Source organism: Pan troglodytes, chromosome 4, assembly GCF_028858775.2.
Source record: "Pan troglodytes isolate AG18354 chromosome 4, NHGRI_mPanTro3-v2.0_pri, whole genome shotgun sequence".
Taxonomy (NCBI): Eukaryota; Metazoa; Chordata; class Mammalia; order Primates; family Hominidae; genus Pan; species Pan troglodytes.
Window position 1 is genome coordinate 132,039,079 of NC_072402.2, and position 19,618 is coordinate 132,058,696.

The 19,618-nt window shown below is 39.0% G+C and overlaps 1 protein-coding gene across 42 annotated transcripts in view; it reads right to left on the minus strand.

Annotated features, from left to right (window-relative positions):
- Positions 1-19,618, minus strand: part of CDKL3 (cyclin dependent kinase like 3) — a 137,812-nt gene that overhangs the window by 56,447 nt on the left and 61,747 nt on the right. For 8 of the 42 annotated variants that reach the window (XR_010157005.1, XR_008548081.2, XR_010157006.1 and 5 more), the window contains exons 8-12: positions 18,893-19,046; positions 18,457-18,785; positions 16,924-17,017; positions 14,724-14,886; positions 12,902-12,999 (exon numbers count right to left, since the gene is read on the minus strand). Coding sequence is in view for 36 of the 42 variants with exons in the window: in XM_016953838.4 (XP_016809327.1) it covers positions 12,902-12,999; positions 14,724-14,886; positions 16,924-17,017; positions 18,457-18,785; positions 18,893-19,046 (838 nt within the window). In the remaining 6 variants the exon portion in view is untranslated. Of the gene's footprint in view, positions 1-6,576; positions 6,712-8,727; positions 9,017-9,733; positions 10,058-12,451; positions 12,523-12,901; positions 13,000-14,723; positions 14,887-16,923; positions 17,018-18,327; positions 18,786-18,892; positions 19,047-19,618 lie in introns of those variants that run through there. The other 34 variants (XM_054684595.2, XM_054684596.2, XM_063810675.1 and 31 more) reach the window with 20 other exon arrangements.

The following is a 19,618-nucleotide window of genomic DNA, read 5'->3' on the forward strand; positions in this document are numbered from 1 at the left end:
CCTCTGTTAGAGTCAGAGGGTGACTCCAGCTCTTGAAAATGCTGGACTGTGGGCTCCCTCTGGAGGAGACTATGATAATCTGACTTCGAAGAGAATTTCAGGATCATCCTCACTCTCTTGAGCAAGAGGGGCATACAGACCATGTAACAGCTACTGGAAACAATCAATACAAAGTACTGTTATCCAGAAAATGAAATTAATACTAACATGATACACAGTGCATATTCTACCCCACCGGTAAAATTATATTTCATTCTTCTGTTTTTTTTCCTCAAGTGACTTACTATGTGGAGTGCTTAATAAATCCATTCATTCGTCACAAAGCAAATGTTAATGTGTGCCAATATATGTTATGCATTGTTCTAAGCATGGAGAATACAGCAGTGAACAAGACGTTAAAACTTTGCCTTGGCCAGGCGCAGTGGCTCACACCCGTAATCCCAGCACTTTGGGAGGCTGAGGCAGGCAAATCACAAGGTCAAGAGATCAAGACCCTCCTGGCCAACATGGTGAAACCCCATCTCTACTAAAAATACAAAAATTAGCTGGGCATGGTGGCACATGCCTGTAATCCGAGGTACTCGGGAGGCTGAGGCAGGAGAATCGCTTGAACCAGGGAGTCGGGAAGTTGCAGTGAGCCGAGATTGCACCACTGTACTACAGACTGGTGACAGAGTGAGACTCTGTCTCAAAAAAAAAAAAAAAAAAAAGGGTTTGTCTTGAACTGGAAGGAGGTGAAGAAAGAAATCGTGTAGATGCATGAGGAAAGAGATTTTCTAGGCAAAGGAAACAGCAAGAGCAAAGTTTCTAAGGCAGAAGCATAACCATTGTGCTGCAGGAATTGTAAAGGGGCCAGTGGGCCTGGAACAGAGTGAGCAATAGGGAGGAAAATAACCAATGGTGTCAAAGAAGGGGAGAGGCATACTGTGTAGGGCTGTGTAAGTTATTGTGATGTCTGTGGCTTTTACTCTGAGTGAAGTGGGAAGCCATGAGGGTTTTGGGCAGAGCAATGACATCATCTGATTTAAGTTTTTTTTTTTAATTTTTTTGTAGAGATGGGGTCTTGCTATATTGCCCAGGCTGATCTCAAACTCCTGGCCTCAAGGGATCCTTTTACCTCAGCCTCCCAAAGTGTTGGGATTATAAGTGTGAGCCACCACACACAATCTGACTTAAATTTTATTAAGAACACCCAGGCAGTGCATTGAAACTGAAGAAACTGAAGAACAAGAAACTGAAGGTTGAACAGAGGTGAAGGCAGGAGATCAGTTAGGAGACTTCTACAAAATCCAGACAAGAGATGTTGTGAATAGCAGTGAAGGGGTATAAGGTGGTCAAATCCTGGAAATATTTTGAAAATAGAGCTGAAAGGATGATGTAGGGTATAAGAAAAGAGAGGAGTTGAGGATTACTCCAAGATTTTTCTCTTGAGCAATTAGAAGAATGGAGTTACCCTTAACTAACATGCAGAAAACACTCAAGGAAGCATATGGAGTGAGGAAGAGATCAGGACTTTAATTTTGGATATGTTAAGTTTGAGATACCTATTATATATTTTAATATAGCTGTTGAATGGGTAATTGGAAATCTGAGTTTGGAGTTTGTGGGTGAAGTCCAGGCTGGAAGGAGAGATTTCAGAATCATCAGCATATAAATGGTATTCAAGGTTATGTGTCTGGATAAAATTACCCGGGGAATATAGACAAAAAAGAGAAGAGGTCTAAGAAGTGAACCCAAATGTGTGAACTACGAAAACATCATATCTCTTGCTTTCCCATTGTTTACAGATTCATCAAACTATTATTAAGAGAAACTAACCAGGCTGGGGACAGTGGCTTACGCCTGTAATCCCAGCACTCTGGGAGGCTGAGGCAGGCAGATAGATCACCTGAGGTCAGGAGTTCGAGACGAGCCTGGCCAATATGGTGAAACCTCGTCTCTACTAAAAATACAAAAGTAGCTGGGCATGGTGGCGTACACCTGTAATCCCAGCTACTTGGGAGGCTGAGACAGGAGAATCGCTTGAACCTGGGAGGCAGAGGTTGCAGTGAGCCAAGATCATGCCATTGCACTCCAGCCTGGGTGACAGAGCGAGACTCTGTCTCAAAAAAAAAAAAAAAAGGAACTCTTTAACTGAGCTTCTAGTGATAGCCATGTTGGAGTAACATGTATCAGCTTTACCTTAAATAATAATAAAACTGTATAAAATATATAAAACAACTGTTTTCAGGCATGTGATAACAGGTAAGGGTCAATTTTATCAGAAATATTATAGCTCTAAATATATATGCAGCTAATAATAGAGCTTCAAAATACATAAAGCAACTGATGAAAAGAGCAACAGACAAATCCACGATTATAACTGAGGATTTCAACAGTCTTCCCTCAGTAATTGATTCAAAAAATAAACTGAAAATCAGTAAAGATATGATATTTAAATGTACCATCAACCAACTTGACCTAATTGACATTTATGGAATGCTACACCCATTTTCAGCAGAATATACATTCTTCTCAAGTACAAATATCCACTAAGATAGACCATATGCTAGGATATTAAACAAGAATCAATGGATTTAGAAGGATTAACATAATATAGAGTATATTCTCTGACCACATTGAAATTGAATTAAAAATCAGTAACAGAAAGATATTTGGAACACCTCCAAATAGATGGTAATTAAAAACAGATTTCTAAATAAATGGATCAAATAAAAAATAAAAAAGAAAGTTGGGAAATACTTTCACTGATGATAGGATAACAACATTTAAATTTGTAGGAAGCAGCTATAAAAGGAAATTTAAAGTTTTAAATGCTCATATTAGAAAAGAAAGGTCTCAAATCAATGACCGCAGCCTCCACCCTCAGAAGCTAGAAAAAGAAGAGCAAATTAAAACCAAAATAAATAGAAAGAAGAAATAATAAATATAAGAACATAACTCAATAAAATAGAAAACAAACAATAGAAATAATAAAACAAAAAGCAGTTCTTTGAAAAGATTAGCAAAGTTGATAAACCTCTATCTAGACTTACCAATAAAAAAAAGGAAGAGAGAAAACACAAATTATCAATAACAGGAATGATAAAGGGAACATCACCATAGATCCACCAACTTAAAAATGATAACAAAGGAAAATATTAAACAATTTTATGCCAATACAACCAGCAACTTAGTTGGGATGAATCTATTCCTTGAAAGAAGCAAACAAATGGATACAAGGAAGAAAAGAAAATCTGAATATCTCTATTAAATAAATGTAAGGAAATTAAATTTGTATATTAAGATCCTTTCACAGCGAAAACTCCAGGCCCTGTTGGCCTCACTGCCAATTTCTTCTTTTTTTTTTTTTTTTTTTTTGAGACGGAGTTTCACTCTTTTTGCCCAGGCTGGAGTGCAATGGCATGATCTCGGCTCACCACAACCTCTGCCTCCCAGGTTCAAGCAGTTCTCCTGCCTCAGCCTCCCAGGTAGCTGGGATTACAGGCATGCGCCACCACGCCCAGCTAATTTTGTATTTTTAGTAGGCACGGGGTTTCTCCATGTTGGTCAGGCTGGTCTCAAACTCCCAATGTCAGGTGATCTGCCCGCCTCGGCCTCCCAAAATGCTGGGATTACAGGTGTGAGCCACCACGCCTGGCCTCTCACTGCCAATTTCTAACAAACATTTAAGGAGGAAATAAAATCAATCCTACACAAATTCAGGAAATGGGGGAGTGCTGGGGGGCAGGAGAATACTTCCTAATTCATTTTATAAGCAACATTAACAAAGATAATAAAACTAGACAAGGACAATACAAGAAAAAAATGAACCAAAATCCTTCATTAATATAGATGCCAAAATCCTTAATAAAATATTAACCATTTCAGTGCTTTGGAAGGCCGAGGTGGGAGGATCACTTGAGGCCAGGAGTTCAAGACCAACTGGGGCAACATAGCAAGACCCTGACTCTACAAAAATAAAATTTAAATATTAGCTGGATATGGCGGTGTACACCTGTAGTCCTAGCTACTTGGGAGGCTGAGTTGGGAGGACGGCTTGAGCCCAGGAGTTCAAGGCTGCAGTGAGCTATGATTGTGCCACTGCATTCCAGCCTGGGTGGCAGAGTAAGAACTTGTCTCTACAAAAAAAAATTTTTTTAATAAAATAGGCCAGGTACAGTGATTCAGCCTATAATCCCAGCCTTTGAGAGGCTTAAGCAGAAGGACAGCTTGAGGCCAGGAGTTTAAGACCAGCTTGGACAACAAAGCAAGACTCCATCTCAACAAAAATAAGAAAATGAAAATTAGCTGGGCATGGAGCACATGGCTGCAGTGACTACTTGGGAGACTGAGGTGGGAGGATTGCTTGAGCCTAGGAGTTCAAGATTACAGTGAGCTATAATCACACTGCTGCACTCCGGCCTGGGCCACAGAGTAAGACTCTGTCTCGAAAAAATTAATGAAATAAAATATTTATCAATTGAATCCAATAATACATAAAAAGAATCAAATGGATTTTAATCCCAGGAATGTAGGGTTGGTTTAACGTTCAAATTTCAATTAATATAATTCACATTAACAGAATGAAGGAGGAAAATCATAAGACCATCTAAGTAGATGAAGAAAGGGCATTTGACAAAATTCAACACCCATTCATGGTAAAGACTCTCAGGAAACTAGAAGAGAGGGAACTTTCCTCAATCTAATAAAAGTAATCTACATAAGACCTATAGCTAGCATCATACTTAATGGAATAAAAATGCTTTCCCTCTGCTACAGGAAAAAAGCAAATGTCCACTGTCATGACTTCTGCTCAAAATTGTATCACAAATACCAGCCAGTGCAATAAGGCAAGAAAAAGTAACACAGGCATAAACACTGGAAAAGAAAAAGCGAAACTATTATTATCTGCAGATGTCATGATTGCCTATATAGGAAGGCTTCCTATATAGGCCAATTTATATAGGAAATCCTAAGAATAAACAAAGAAGATGAAGGAGAAGAAGAAAGGAAGGTAGGAAGGAAGGAAGGGAGGGAGTCAGGAGAGAAAGAAGGAAAAACAGAAACTTACCAGAACTAATAAGTGAATTTAGCAAGGTCTCAGGATACAAGATCAACACAGAAAAACAAATTGTACTTCTGTATATTGGCAACAAATAACTGGAAGATGAGATTTTAAAAAGCAATACCATTTACAGCAGCATCAAAAACCAAAATATATAAAAATAAATTTAACAAATGATGTATCAGATTGCTACAGAAAACTATAAAATATTGAGGAGGAAAATTAGAGAAGATCTAAATAAAGAGTTTGTATCATGCTCGTGAATTGGAAGACTTGATTTTTTTTTCTTTTTTCTTTTCTTTTTTTTTTTTTTTTGAGATGGGGTCTCAGTCTGTTGCCTAGGCTGGAGTGAAGTGGCGCAATCTCGGTTCACTGCAACCTCCACCTCCTGGGTTCAAGCAATTATCCTGCCTCAGCCTCCCAAGTAGCTGGGATTACAGGTGCCTGCCACCACATACAGCTAATTTTTTAAATTTTTAGTAGAGACAGTGTTTCACCATGTTGGCCAGGCTGCTTTCAACTCCTGACCTCAAGTGATCTGCCTGCCTCGGCCTCCTGAAATGCCAGGATGACAGGTGCGAGCCACCATGCCTGGCCTTGATATTGTTAAGATATCCATTCTCAAATTGATGTATAGATTTAAAACAATCCCATCAAAATTCCAGTAGGCATTTTTGTAGAAATTGACTCCTGAAAATGGACAATCTTTGACATTGGAGTAAGGATCAACAAATATATAAATACAACAGGCAATCAGCAGATTTATACCTGTTGAACCTACCACAGGAATAACTCTTGATTTCCCTAGAGAAGCAATTACTTTTGCACCAACCTAATAGTTGCTGAGGCCACCAGGGAGTCTGTTAGAAAGGTATATTATGTATAATGTCCTCAGCTATCAATTCTAATCAAGCTTTTTTGAGATTAACAGAGATCACAATATTATAATAAGTTATGTTTTCCTTTGTTTTTCATGTTTCTTTAGTAAATATAAAATGAGGTAGAGTCCTGGTAAAACACCAGTTAATCCAATTTTATTATTTTTTGAAGAACAGGAAGATTCAGAATTTTGGTAGTGCTGGGTTGTACATTGTATACTTTATGAAATAGAAAAAGTCTGTACCACATAGAAGGCATTATCAGATGGAACCAGGAAACTAGAAGAATGCTGACAATTTTTTATTTTTTATTTTTTTAGATGGAGTCTCGCTCTGATGCCCAGGCTGGAGTGCACTGGCACAATCTCAGATCACTGCAACCTCCACTTTCCGGGTTCACGCCATTCTCCTGCCTCAGCCTCCCAAGTAGCTGGGACGACAGGTGCCCACCACCACACCCAGCTAATTTTTTGTATTTTTTAGTAGAGACGGGGTTTCACCATGTTAGCCAGGATGGTCTCAATCTCCTGACCTCGTGATCCGCCTGCCTCGGCCTCCCAAAGTGCTGGGATTACAGGCGTGAGCCACCGCACCCAGCTGAGTGCTGACAATTATTTAAGAGAATATGTCATCCAAAAGACCACCAAGATGGCTAAATAGTAGAAAAAAGGAATTTTATTGGTGATACCAGTTTGCAAACCAGGAAAAGACAATCTCCAGCATGGACTGAAGGTGCTTTCTCTTCAAAGAGGAAAACAGCAGGTTGGGTTTTATGCTTTACACGGCCTGTACAACACAAGAGAGTCATACATATTCAGCAGATTTGCAGGGAAAGTTTTACATATTTGTGAGAGGAACAGAGCACATGTGCAATGGGCAAACACATATAAATATAATATACATCCCATGTTCACTTTGGAATGGGACTTTAAGCATTAAGATGAGGTAGAATTTGTCTCTTTACATCAAAAGGTGAACTATAAGACATAAAGACAGTTTGTGCAGCCTCTATAAACTGGCTGAAACTTACTTAAGGTCTATAGTTGCTTATCAGGAAAGAATGTTTGCGTCAAGGCGTGCTGGCTCATGCTTGTAATCCCAAAACTTTGGGAGGCCAAGGTGAAAGGACTGCTTGAGGTCAGGAGTTCAAGACCAGCCTGGGCAGCAGAACAAGACCCTGTCTCTACACACACACAAACACACACACACACACACACAGACACACGCACACACACACACGGATCTCTGTTCATTCAGAGGTGTAGTAGTCTAGGTTGTAAATCAGGATTAGGAATTTGCCTGACAGCTCCTGTTGTTAGGGAGTTTAGGAAGAGTGTGGTTTTTCTTTTTCTTTTCTTTCTTTTTTTTTTTTTTTTTGAGACTTGGTCTCACTCTTGTCTTCCAGGCTGGAGTGCAGTGGCCCCATCCAGCTCACTGCAACCTCTGCCTCCCGGGTTCAAGCGATTCTCCTGCCTCAGGCTCCCGAGTAGCTGGGATTACAGGCGTGCACCACCACACCTGGCTAATTTTTGTATTTTTACTAGAGACAGGGTTTTGCCATGTTGGTCAGGCTGGTTTCGAAGTCCTGACCTCAGGTGATCCGCCTGCCTTGGCCTCCCAAAGTGCTGGGATTTTAGGCGTGAGCCACCGTGCCCAGCAAGAGTGTGATTTTTCTTACAGCCTAGGAATTTAGAAAGTTGTCATGCGAGCTGAGCCCTAAACCCTCAACCCAGAGGTAATTTTTGTTTCCTTAATGTTAGGGTCCATCTTAGTTGATAAAGCGGCATCTATTTTGGTTCCTCAGATCACAGATAAAACAATTTAACATTTGAATACCACATTATTTTTAAATATTTTATAAACATTATATATTTTCTTTATTTTTAGACCAGAGATGCTGCTAAATTATAAATAAGTGCTTTCATTGCTGACCAACAGAACATATTTTTAACCATGTAATGTAATGAATAGTTTTTTCTTTCTTTTTTTCTTTCTTTTTTTTTTTTTGAGACGGAGTTTCACTCTCGTTGCCCAGGCTGGAGTGCAATGGCACGATCTCGGCTCACCACAACCTCCGCCTCCCGGGTTCAAGCGATTCTCGTGCTTCAGCCTCCCGAGTAGCTGGGATTACAGGCATGTGCCACCACGCCCGGCTAATTTTTGTATTATCAGTAGAGATGGGGTTTCTCCATGTTGGTCAGGCTGGTCTCAAACTCCCGACCTCAGGTGATCTGCCCACCTCAGCCTCCCAAAGTGCTGGATTACAGGCGTGAGCCACTGTGCCCAACCATTAATAGCTTGTGTGTGTGTGTGTGTGTGTGTGTGTGTTTTCAGACAGAGCCTCGCTCTTATCTCCCAGGCTGGAGTGCAATGGCATGATCTTGGCTCTCTGCAACCTTGGCCTCCCGGATTCAAGCGATTCTCCTGTCTCAGCCTCCTGAGTAGCTGGGATTACAGCTGTGCACCACCACACCCAGCTAATTTTTGCATTTTTAGTAGAGATGGTGTTTCACCGTGTTGGTCAGGCTGCTTTCGAACTCCTGACCTCAAGTGATCCGCCTGCCTCAGCCTCCCAAAGTGTTGGGATTACAGGCATGAGCCATCGCACCCAGCCATGAACAGCTTTTAAAACAACGGCTCAAATATTTTATTAAGAACTCATTTAAAGAGGCCTGTGTGTTATAGGAGATAACTGACTCGAGGTTATGTGGCTACAAGAAGGCAGAAATCATTAAGTATAAGTACAGTTTGTATCATGTCACGGCTTGTGTTATCCACTCAGTAATCATGGCAAAAAAAAGAAGTAGGCAGAGAAGAGATGACTTTATAATTCCAAATCAAATTATCACATCAACAGAGTCTTAAAAGGGAAAAGAAAACAGTAAATGTTTTGCTAACAAAAAAAGCTGGATGATGCTCATGCACATGGATGGCTGTCTTAACAACAACTCACATCACATTTCTATTGTAGATAAATAAAACGGGAAGAGTTGTCATCTTGTATTTTTTGGACTATTTAAAAGAAAAGACACTACCAGAAAAAAAACCTGTTTCTCTTCAAATTCTTCCCCTCACAATGGCCATCTCCACCCTAAAATTAGAAACCAAGCTAGTAAGAATCAGGGACTGGAATGTAAATATATGCTACCAAAACTCTGACTTTATTAATGCTAAATTACATGTAAATTACTAAATTATAAACATGCTAGTCAAGCCAAAAGATTTGCTTCAATGCCTTGCTCAACTTCCATCTTTTTTTTTGCGGGGGGCAGCGGGATGGAGTCTCGCCCTGTTGCTCAGGCTGGAGTGCAGTGGCATGATCTCGGCTCACTACAACCTCCGCCTCCCGGGTTCAAGTAATTCTCCTGCCTCCACCTCTGAGTAGCTGGGATTACAGGTGCACGCCACAATGTCCGGCTAATTTTTTGCATTTTTAGTAGAGATGGGGTTTCACCATGCTGGCCAGACTGGTCCCGAACTCCTGGCCTCATGATCCACCTGCCTCGGCCACCCAAAGTGCTGGGATTACAGGCGCGAGCCACCATGCCCCACCAATTTCCATCCTTTTAAACAATCTTCATGATATGTTTAAATGCTGCTCCAGAAAGTTCAGTGTAAAGCCAAACCCATGTTACATGGTTATCAAGTATATTTGTTTGCTCAGAAATGTTTGGTGTTCCCAGACATCAGGATCTTACTTTATCACATATTTAGAAACTTTTCCTTCTGTAATTATAAAGCCCTAAACCAATGCTAAGAATGACCACTCATCAAGTATGATTGAAATAATAGGTGATCAAATAAAATTATATGACTAAATGTAAGCTGCAATTTTATTAGGATGTACCAGTCAGGTAGTTTTTATAAATTCATGTTCAAATTAAGAAAACATGAATAATTTAAAGATTAATAAATTTAAAAACAAATTTAGGTGAATGTACATATAACTAACAGGATTTACGATATACCTGTAAAATTATCTAGTTAGCATTTTTGTGTATGTAACATTAATAAAAAGGATTTTTTAAAAACCATACAGTGATTCTGGGATTCCCTGAATTTTCAGCTGCTGCATTTTCTACTCTACATCTGGCAAGTTCTTCTTCCTTTCAGTTTGTGCATTTCCTGTATTCTAAAAAGTAAATAGAAACAGGTCTTTAATTGAGGACATGGTGAGTCTTTGGCTAAGGAAATACAGCCAGAGATAAATACTTGTACTTTGCCCCTATGGGTTGTTTCATAAGGTACAGGGAAACTATTTAGCAATGTATTCCTTATCATTATCATCCAACAAAACAAAAGGTGGCCTTTGTATGGACTCTTTTCTCTCTTGCCTAACTCACTCATTCCCAGTAATTTAGTCTCTCTCTGGTTATAGAACCTATTCAATGCATGCACGCACATTTGAGATAGCTGAAAGAGTTTAAAAAGTAAACCTGGCAGGGCGTGGTGGCTCACACCTGTAATCCCAGCACTTTGGGAGGCCGAGGCAGGCAGATTACCTGAGGTCAGGAGTTCGAGACCAGCCTGGACAACATGGTGAAACCCCGTCTCTACTCAAAATACAAAAATTAGCCAGGCATGGTGGCGGGCACCTGTAATCCCAGCTACTCAGGAGGCTGAGACAGGAAAATTGCTTGAACCCAGGAGGTGGAGGTTGCAGTGAGCTAAGATCACACCACTGTACTCCAGCCTAGGTGGCAGAGTGAGACTCTGTCTCAATAAATAAATAAATAAATAAATAATAAAAAATAAAGTAAACCTGAGAAGTGCTTGGATCTGATTGTATAATTCGAAAACCAAGTCAATACAGAGCCAAGAATAGAAAAAATAACTAGCAATTCCCTATCTTATGTTTTTAAAAATATGTCATATTCTTTCATGCTCTAAAATAAACTACAGGCTCAAAATTTAAGAAATGTTCTTAATTCTGACATTTATTAAAACCAGTTGTACTGGCCTTTTATGCAATTTCAGTCACTTGTCAGAGCTGCATTTGAATAAGCAGTACAAATAAACTATAATCAACACTGATGACTTCATTTTTTCTGGAGTTCTATATCATATGAACAAGAAGATGTTTTCCCTCCTTAATTTATTATTTATCCTAAAAATCACAGAAGGGTCTTTTTTTTCCTGCAGAGTTCCTTTTTTCCTGGACTAGAAAGTAATTTTAGTTCCTGGGGACTCTCACAGGACAATGGGATAAACACATGAGGCACATTAATAGTCTGCCTACCTCAGGAGCCCTAACTCACCCAATGATTGAAAAAATGTGCAAATGGTATGCTGTGCAACGTGCTGTGACATGAGTATGTCACCCAAATTTAAAAGTTTAAAGCCACCTTATTACTTTTTATAATGAACTGAAAGATGACTATTAATGGATTTTTTTTTTTTTTTAAACGGAGTTTCACTCTTGTTGTCTAGGCTGGAGTGCAATGGTTTGATCTCGGCTCACTGCGCAACCTCCACCTCCCAGGTTCAAGCAATTCTCCTGCCTCAGCCTCCCGAGTAGCTGGGATTACAGGCATGAGCCACCACACCCAGCTAATTTTTGTATTTTTAGTAGAGACGGGGTTTCACCACATTGGCCAGGCTGGTCTTGAACTCCTGACTTCAGGTGATCCACCCTCTTCAGCCTCCCAAAGTGCTGGGATTACAGGTGTGAGCCACTGTGCCCGGCCTAATGGCATTCTTGTTCTACAACATTTCTTCTCTGCAAAGTGGACTGTGGAGTTCTTAACAAGCTCTAGGCCAAGACTAAAGAGATAGCCCTAAATGTCACAGTGAGAATACATCTAATAGTGTCTGATAACCCTCTTATCCAAATATTATAGAGATCAAGTAGCCTTGTTAAAATGCCTTCTTACAGAGTTTCAGATTTTTAAAAATATTTTTAATTTCTTCAAATTTTCTTAATAAGTATTTACTAATTTTATCATGAGTAAAACTGTAATAAATTTTATTTTTTAAAAAAACAGAAGTTGGGCCAGATGCGGCGGCTCATGCCTATAATCCCAGCACTTTGGGAGGCCCAGGCGGGCGGATCACGAGGTCAGGAGATCGAGACCATCCTGGCTAACACAGTGAAACCCCGTCTCTACTAAAAATATTTTTTAAAAAAAATAGCTGGGTGTGGTGGCGTGTGCCTGTAGTCCCAGCTACTTGGGAGGCTGAGGCAGGAGAAAGGCATGAACCCGGGAGGCAGAGGTTGCAGTGAGCCGAGATCGCGCCACTGCACTCCAGCCTGGGCGACAGAGAGAGACTCCGTCTCAAAAACAAACAAACAAACAAACAAACACAAAAACAGAAGTTGATAAATCACATACAGAGATGACCTCACAAGTGTAGAATAGGAGGCCATCGATATGATTTAATTCAGTGGGTGCTCAGCACAATCTCTTTCTCTTAAAAGACTGTCTTTATAGAGCATTCACTTGGATATTACAGGCTTCAAGATTTTCAAATAAAATTTGAGAATCTCTCTGGTGGGTAGGGACTGGGAATATTTCAACAAGATTACCTGATAGTTAGCTGAGAGCAAATGTTTGTGAAAATAGGACAGCAGGCAGACAGCAGAGATAAGGGAATAAACTGGAGAGAAAACAAAGGAAGGAAGAGGCTTAAAGGCAAAGACACACATGCTTGTGGCCATATAAACATATATTTATATCATTATTCGTTTTCACTAGTCTGACTTACCTGCCTGATATCTGACACTACACACAATACAGATACTATTTTCCCTGGGTGCCATGCATTCTAATCATTCAACATTACCCACCAAAAAATAACTTTTAGAAACTTTTATTAATGGGTTATTCTAGGAAAATATAGATCTGTTTCTTGAGTTCAAAGATTATAAAATTTTGAATTTTTATATAGCTTTCCAATAGTAATAACTAAATTTATACACTGAGTCAAGTCCTCTAAACAACATGCCTTAGTAAAAGCTATATACAAAAAGAGTTACCTCTTGTTTTTCTTGATTTTGATCCACGTTAAGTAAAGTTGGTATCTTAGATGACTCTGTTTTCTTTGACTCCCTCTTCAGCATTTTTATCTGTTTAACTTTTGCAAAAATATACAAAACAATGAAAATTTGTTATTCCTACTTTGAAATTTTACTTTCCTTTCCAAGAATTTCAAATAGAAATCCACTAAGTCAGTTTCTCAGTTTATTACAAAGGAACAAAATAAATTATGTGTTGTAATGGTAAAATATGGTAAATTATTTGTTTTATAACTTTACACATAGTCTACTAAGTATTAAAATAAGACATTTATTTTATTTTATTTTATTTTATTATTCTCAGTGTAACTGTTAAGTGGATCAGATAATTCCTCTTGAACTGTACAAGGATGATACTCTTGCTATTATATTAACTTTTCACAAGGTGTCACTGTTCTTCAAAGAAACATAACATTTATTCAAGACAAAAGTGTGTTTCATTCTGATATAAATCTTAAGTTTATAAATTTTTTTTTTTTTTTTGAGATGGAGTCTCACTCTGTCACCCAGGCTGGAGTGCAGTGGCGCGATCTCGGCTCACTGCAACCTCCGCCTCCCGGTTTCAAGTGATTTTCCTGCCTCAGCCTCCCAAGTAGCCGGGATTACAGGCATGAGCCACCACGCCTGGCTAATAGAGATGGGGTTTTGCCATATTGGCCAGGGTGGTCTCAAATTCCTGACCTCAGGTGATCCGCCCACCTTGGCTTCCCAAAGTGCTGGGATTACAGGTGTGAGCCACTGTGCCCAGCCTATAAATCTTATATATTTAATCCTTGGATGCCCAAAATACATATAAAATTTCTGCTACTATATGGGTAAATGATCATGGAGAAACATAGAAAGGCAATTTACCCCAGGTCATATACTAAACAAATTTCTCAAATACTGTTCTAACATTTCAACAACATTGAGCTAATAAAAAATTTATCCTTTGCAGCCAGCTGCAATGGCTCACGCCTGTAATCCCAGCACTTTGGGAGGTTGAGACAGGTGGATCACCTGAGGTCAGGAGTTCGAAATCAGCCTGGCCAAAATGGTGGAACCACCCCCCCCGTCTCTACTAAAAATACAAAAATTAGCCAGGCGTGGTGGTGGGCATCTGTAGTCCCAGCTACTCAGGAGGCTAGGCACGAGAATCACTTGAACCTGGGAGGTGGTGGTTGCACTGAGCTGAGATTGCAACACTGCACTCCAGCCTGGGCAGCAGAGTGAGACTCTGTCTTAAATAAATAAATAAATAAATAAATAAATAAATTTTAATAATTTACCTTTTAAAACTGTCTTAACCTCTCTATTTGTCTTTTTAATTAAAAAAATTTTTTTTTTTTTTAGAGACAGGGTCTCATTATGTCATCCTGGAGTGCAGTACAGTGGTGTGATCATGGCTCACTGCAGTCTCAACTTCCTGGGTCAAGCAATCCTCCTACCTCAGCCTCTGGAGTAGCTGGGACTACAGGCACACACCACCACACCAAGCTATTTTATTTTTTGTAGAGACAGGGTTTTGCTATGTTGCCCAGGCTTGTCTCAAACTCCTGGGCTCAAGCAATCCTCCTGCATTGGCCTCCCAAAATGCTGGGATTACAAGCCTAAGCCTCTTTAAAATTATCTCCTTAAAATCATACCCCTTATTTGACAATAGGGAGAAAATCTCATCAGCTTATGTTTTCCTCACCAATTTACTATTTTCTACCTAAATCACACTATAAAATGTAAGTTATATTATGAAAAAATCTTATAAATGATATCATCATAATTGTAAAGCTATGCAACAAATGTGTACCTTCCATTCCTTTTGTATCTTTTGACTGTATTGTGACAGGCAATTCTGGAAAATGGAATTCTTTCCTGTCAGATCTGGAAAAATTCAGCTTCCTTTTGTTCTCATTTGCCATTTGGTCACTGTGACCTGTTCGCTCATTAAATATACCCTTCTCCATTTGGCTCTAAACAAACAAACAAAAGTTAGTTTGAAGAAATGTGTCTAACTATTTGTAGAATGACAATCCTAGAATTGCTAGCCATTTGGATGGTATAAGATAGACATAACAATTAATTTAATAATTAAGAAGATTTAGAATAGAACACTATTGAACATATCAACAGATCAAACTCCAATAAAAGTTTCATAAAGCAAACATTTTTAGCATATTTAATATTCTGAGCATAGTAGTCTTGGTCATGAGAACCACAATAATAATAATAATATTATTATTATTATTATTTTGAGTGCATTGGCATGATCATGACTCATTGCAGCATCAACCCCCTGGGCTCAAGTGGTCTTCCCACCTCAGTCTCTTAAGTAACTGGGACTACAGGCACATACCACCATGCCTGGTTAATTTTTAATTTTTTCGTAGAGATGGGGTCTTGTTAGGTTGACTAGGCTGATCTCAAACTCCTGGGCTCAAGTGACCCTTCTGCCTTGGGCTCCCAAAGTGCTGGGATTACAAGCATGAGCCACTGCATCTGGACTTATTATTATTATTATTATTATCATTATTAAGACAGAGTCTTGCTTTGTTGTCCAGGCTGAAATACAGTGGCGCCATTATGGCTGCAGCCTCAACCTCTTGGGCTCAAGCCATAGTCCCACCTTAGCCCCCGAGTCTGAAACCACAGCCACATGCCACCACACACGACTAATTTATTTTATTTCATTTTTTGTACAGACAGGGTCCGTTATGTCACCCAGGCTGATCTCAAATTCCTGGGCTCAAGCAATCCTCCCAGCTCAGTCTCCCAAAATGCTAGGATTACAGGTGAGAGCCACTGTGCCTGGCCAGAACCACAAACTTAACTTTTCATTTTTAATACTATTCACTGCACTCTGACTTTGAACAAATTGCTTCAGTTCATTTTCTTAATAACTTCTTTATCTACCTAGAAAATGATATGCTTTGTAAACACTGGGAAAACCCAAAGGAAAAAATGTATTGCACATCCAGCATCTGGGAAACGTTCTGTGTTACCAGATTTTTGTTCATTTGAAAACAGATAATAAAATCTTGTCTAGATCAATGAACACACTTCCACAATGTAATGTGTAGTATTCCACTGTATGAATGTACCCTAATGTACTTAATTAGTCACCTGCTTTTGGACAGGTTTGTATTGTTTTCAGTTTTTTGTTATTATAATTAACATTGTGCTTCAATTTTGAATAAATCAATTTCCTATGTAAAAACTTGTGAGGTCCCATTAGCGATGAATAATGCAAAATAAGCCAAAAACAAAACAAAACAAAAGTTGGGAGGGGGATGAACTACATCGATTATTTTGATTATTTTTTCTAGTGAAAATAAGTTGTGTTTATTTGGCAATTGTTTTTAATCCATAAAGATATTAAAAACATTTTTTTGGGAGTGAAAAAAACAAAACTTCTTGTGACTTTCAAAGGTGGAAATCTTAACTTACTCTGCCTAAGTCACATATTAAATACATAAATTAAGATATATGAACTTAATTGTGATAAATTAAGATATATGAACTTAATTAATTGTGAAAGCACTTAGAAAATAATGGCCTATTTTCATCTCAGGAAGAAAAAAAGAAACTTAAAGCACATTTTTAGAATTGTTAGAGGCTGGGTGCGTTGGCTCACACCTGTAATCCTAGCACTTTGGGAAGCTGAGGCGGAAGGATCCCTTGAGCTCAGGAGTTTGAGACCAGCCTGGGCAACATAGTGAGACTTTGTCGCTACAAAAAAATGAACAAAATTAGCTGGGCATGGTGGCATGTGCCTGAAGTCTCAGCTACTTGGGAGGCTGAGGTGGGAGGATTGCTTGGGCCCAGGAGGTCGAGGCTGCAGTGAGCTGAGATCGTACCACTGCACTCCAGTCTGGGCAACAGAGAGAGATCCTGTCTCAAAAAAACAAAACAAACAAACAAAAAAGTATTAGAGCCCTAAAGATAGAGAAAAGGAAAAAAGAAGTAATGTTAAAAGAGGCCATATTTTAATGTGTAGCTTCTTGCCTTACTTGAATAGGACCTGGATCCTCTTGCCTGCTATTAGGCATAACTTGTCCAATAGATTGTGAAGAAGTGCGTCTCTTTTTCGCTCTTTCAGTTAACCTATTATTTAAAAATGAATGAGAAGTTACTAAAACTCCCCAGAAATGCTTTTTTTTTTTTTTTTTTTTTTTTTTGGCAGATTCTCACTCTGTCACCCAGGCTGGAGTGCAGTGTCATGATCTTGGCTCACTGCAACCTCTGTCTCCTGGGTTCAAGTGATTCTCTTGCCTCAGCCTCCCAAGTAGCTGGGATTACTGGTGTGCTCCAACATGCCCAACTAATTTTTGTATTTTTTGTAGAGACAGGGTTTTGCCATGTTGGCCAGGCTGGTCTCGAACTCCTGAGCTAAAGTGATACACTCGCCTTGGCCTCCCAAATTGCTGGGATTACAGGCACGAGCCACCATGCCCGGCCAAAATGCCTTTGTTTTAGCTTCAAGAATGAATAAATTATGGCATGGAAGTCTACTGTTTGAACACTGAGTACCAAAATGCAATAGTGAGTCCTTACCTACCAATTGCCCTTAGGAGAGAGGTGGTAACAGGGCAGAGAACAATTAGTGCATGTTTACATCAGTGGTGACAGGCATGTTGTGGGGTTACTCCTGCTGGCCTACTTGCTCCCTTCTATCTGTTCTGAATTTGGATCTCTTAACTACCAGCTTTCTCAATTTATGAACTTACTGTCCAAGACTGACTGGCTTACAACCATTGTTACTGATACCATGGTTTTGGGATCACCTCAAGAACAACTAGGCTCTTGCAGTCTGTAACCTGCTGTACCTTTGGACTGACATGGACATGTCCACTTGCTCACCTCTGCAGACCACTGGGCTTCACAACCTGTGGCCCAAACCAGTCTGCTAGAATCCTCTTGGGCTAATGAACCCAGTCTCCTCCCCTAGAATGACAGTAGCCTCCCTAAATTTTGAAGTGGCCTTACTGCCTTGTTGAACAAACTCTCACCATCCATCACACTGCCCTTGATTAACCAGACTCATGGACCAATCTCTCAATCTGTATCAGAGGTTAAATCTAAAACTGGCCTAATATGCTATTTTTCTCCCAAAATATTTCACCTTGAAAGGCTATTTGACTTACGAAAGATTATTTTTTTACTATCCTTTCTCCACTTAGAGAATTTGCTATGATATAGAAATAAATATTTTGTTATACCAAGGCACATTGATACCAGAACTTAGGACATACCAACTTTTTTTCTCTTCAAAAATAAAAACATTTTTCAAAGGGTCTTTTTTTTTTTAATAAGGTTTTTCAAGAAGACATTAGTGAAAATTTAAACATCTATATGGCCAAGAAAAGTTAATTTCTTCTACAGCATCCATAAGAAACACTCAGTAAATGGCCCATTATACAGCTTTAATTTCAATATATTTTCTTCAAGTTCAGTTTACATACAGACACTATGAACACGATTCTTTGAAATACCATTATACAGGAATATTGTATTATTTAGGTTTCTTCTCTGTTACAGCTCACCTCACACTGGGGTGAAAGAGATTTGAACTGAGATTTGCAGCCATCAAATTACTGTTAGTTAGATTGATGGGTGGCATTGTCACAGAACCTCCGCAATGTGGATTTTCTTTCAAGCCATTACAGTTAGTGCTGGGATTGATAGGGTTTGGTGGTTCAATGGTTACAAGTTTTGTATCTGGAGACATAGGATGAACATTTTCATTTGCATCCTGTTGACCAAGTCCACCTTCATACTCTTTCTTTTTTGGTTCTGAGATATCTCCTCTTCTTCCTTTGACTTTAATAACTCTGACTTTGATCTCCTTGGGCTTTTTCTCTTTTTCTATTTCCTGGAATAGATACATCCAAAATCTGAGTCATCATAACAGTTATTTTTGTCATTAGAGTCTAACTATAATATAATTATACTGGCTGAAACAAAAACCAAAGTTCTTACCTTTCCCAAAACTGAACTACTTAGCAGTGTATTGGTATAAACTGTTTTTCTTTCATCTTTCCTGAGTTCATTTTCTTTAGAACTCTCTTTTGGCTTTATTAATGAATTGACTTTTGCTTCCTGCAGTAATTTAGCTTTCAGTTCTGGCATGAATCTGATAAAACAAGCAATATCAACGAGTAATCTTTTTATATATGCAGATGGAGTATTTTATCTTGAATAAACCATTTCATCAATTAATGTATATTTCAGCTACAGCATAAATAATGCTAATTATAATGCATGTCAAGAGATGGCCCAACATTTACCTAATAAAAATTGCTTTCTTCTAAAGATACATCTTTCGAAAATTATGCTATGGGAACCTACTATATATAACTTTAACAAAATAGATTTATACTAATTAGATTCCTTTTGCGATGCAAACTTTACTCAGAAAAATATTGCTTTTAATTTTGATAAAGATACTGTTATTTTTAAGGAAGACTCAGACCACTTTGACCTTTTCTGTGGTTCTTCTTTTTTTTTTGAGATGGAGTTTCGCTCTTGTTGCCCAGGCATGAGTGCAATGGCACAATCTCATCTCGCCACAACTTCCACCTCCTGGGTTCAAGCAATTCTCCTGCCTCAGCCTCTTGAGTAGCTGGGATTACAGGCATGTGCCACCACACCCAGCTAATTTTGTATTTTTAGTAGAGACGCGGTTTCTCCATGTTGGTCAGGCTG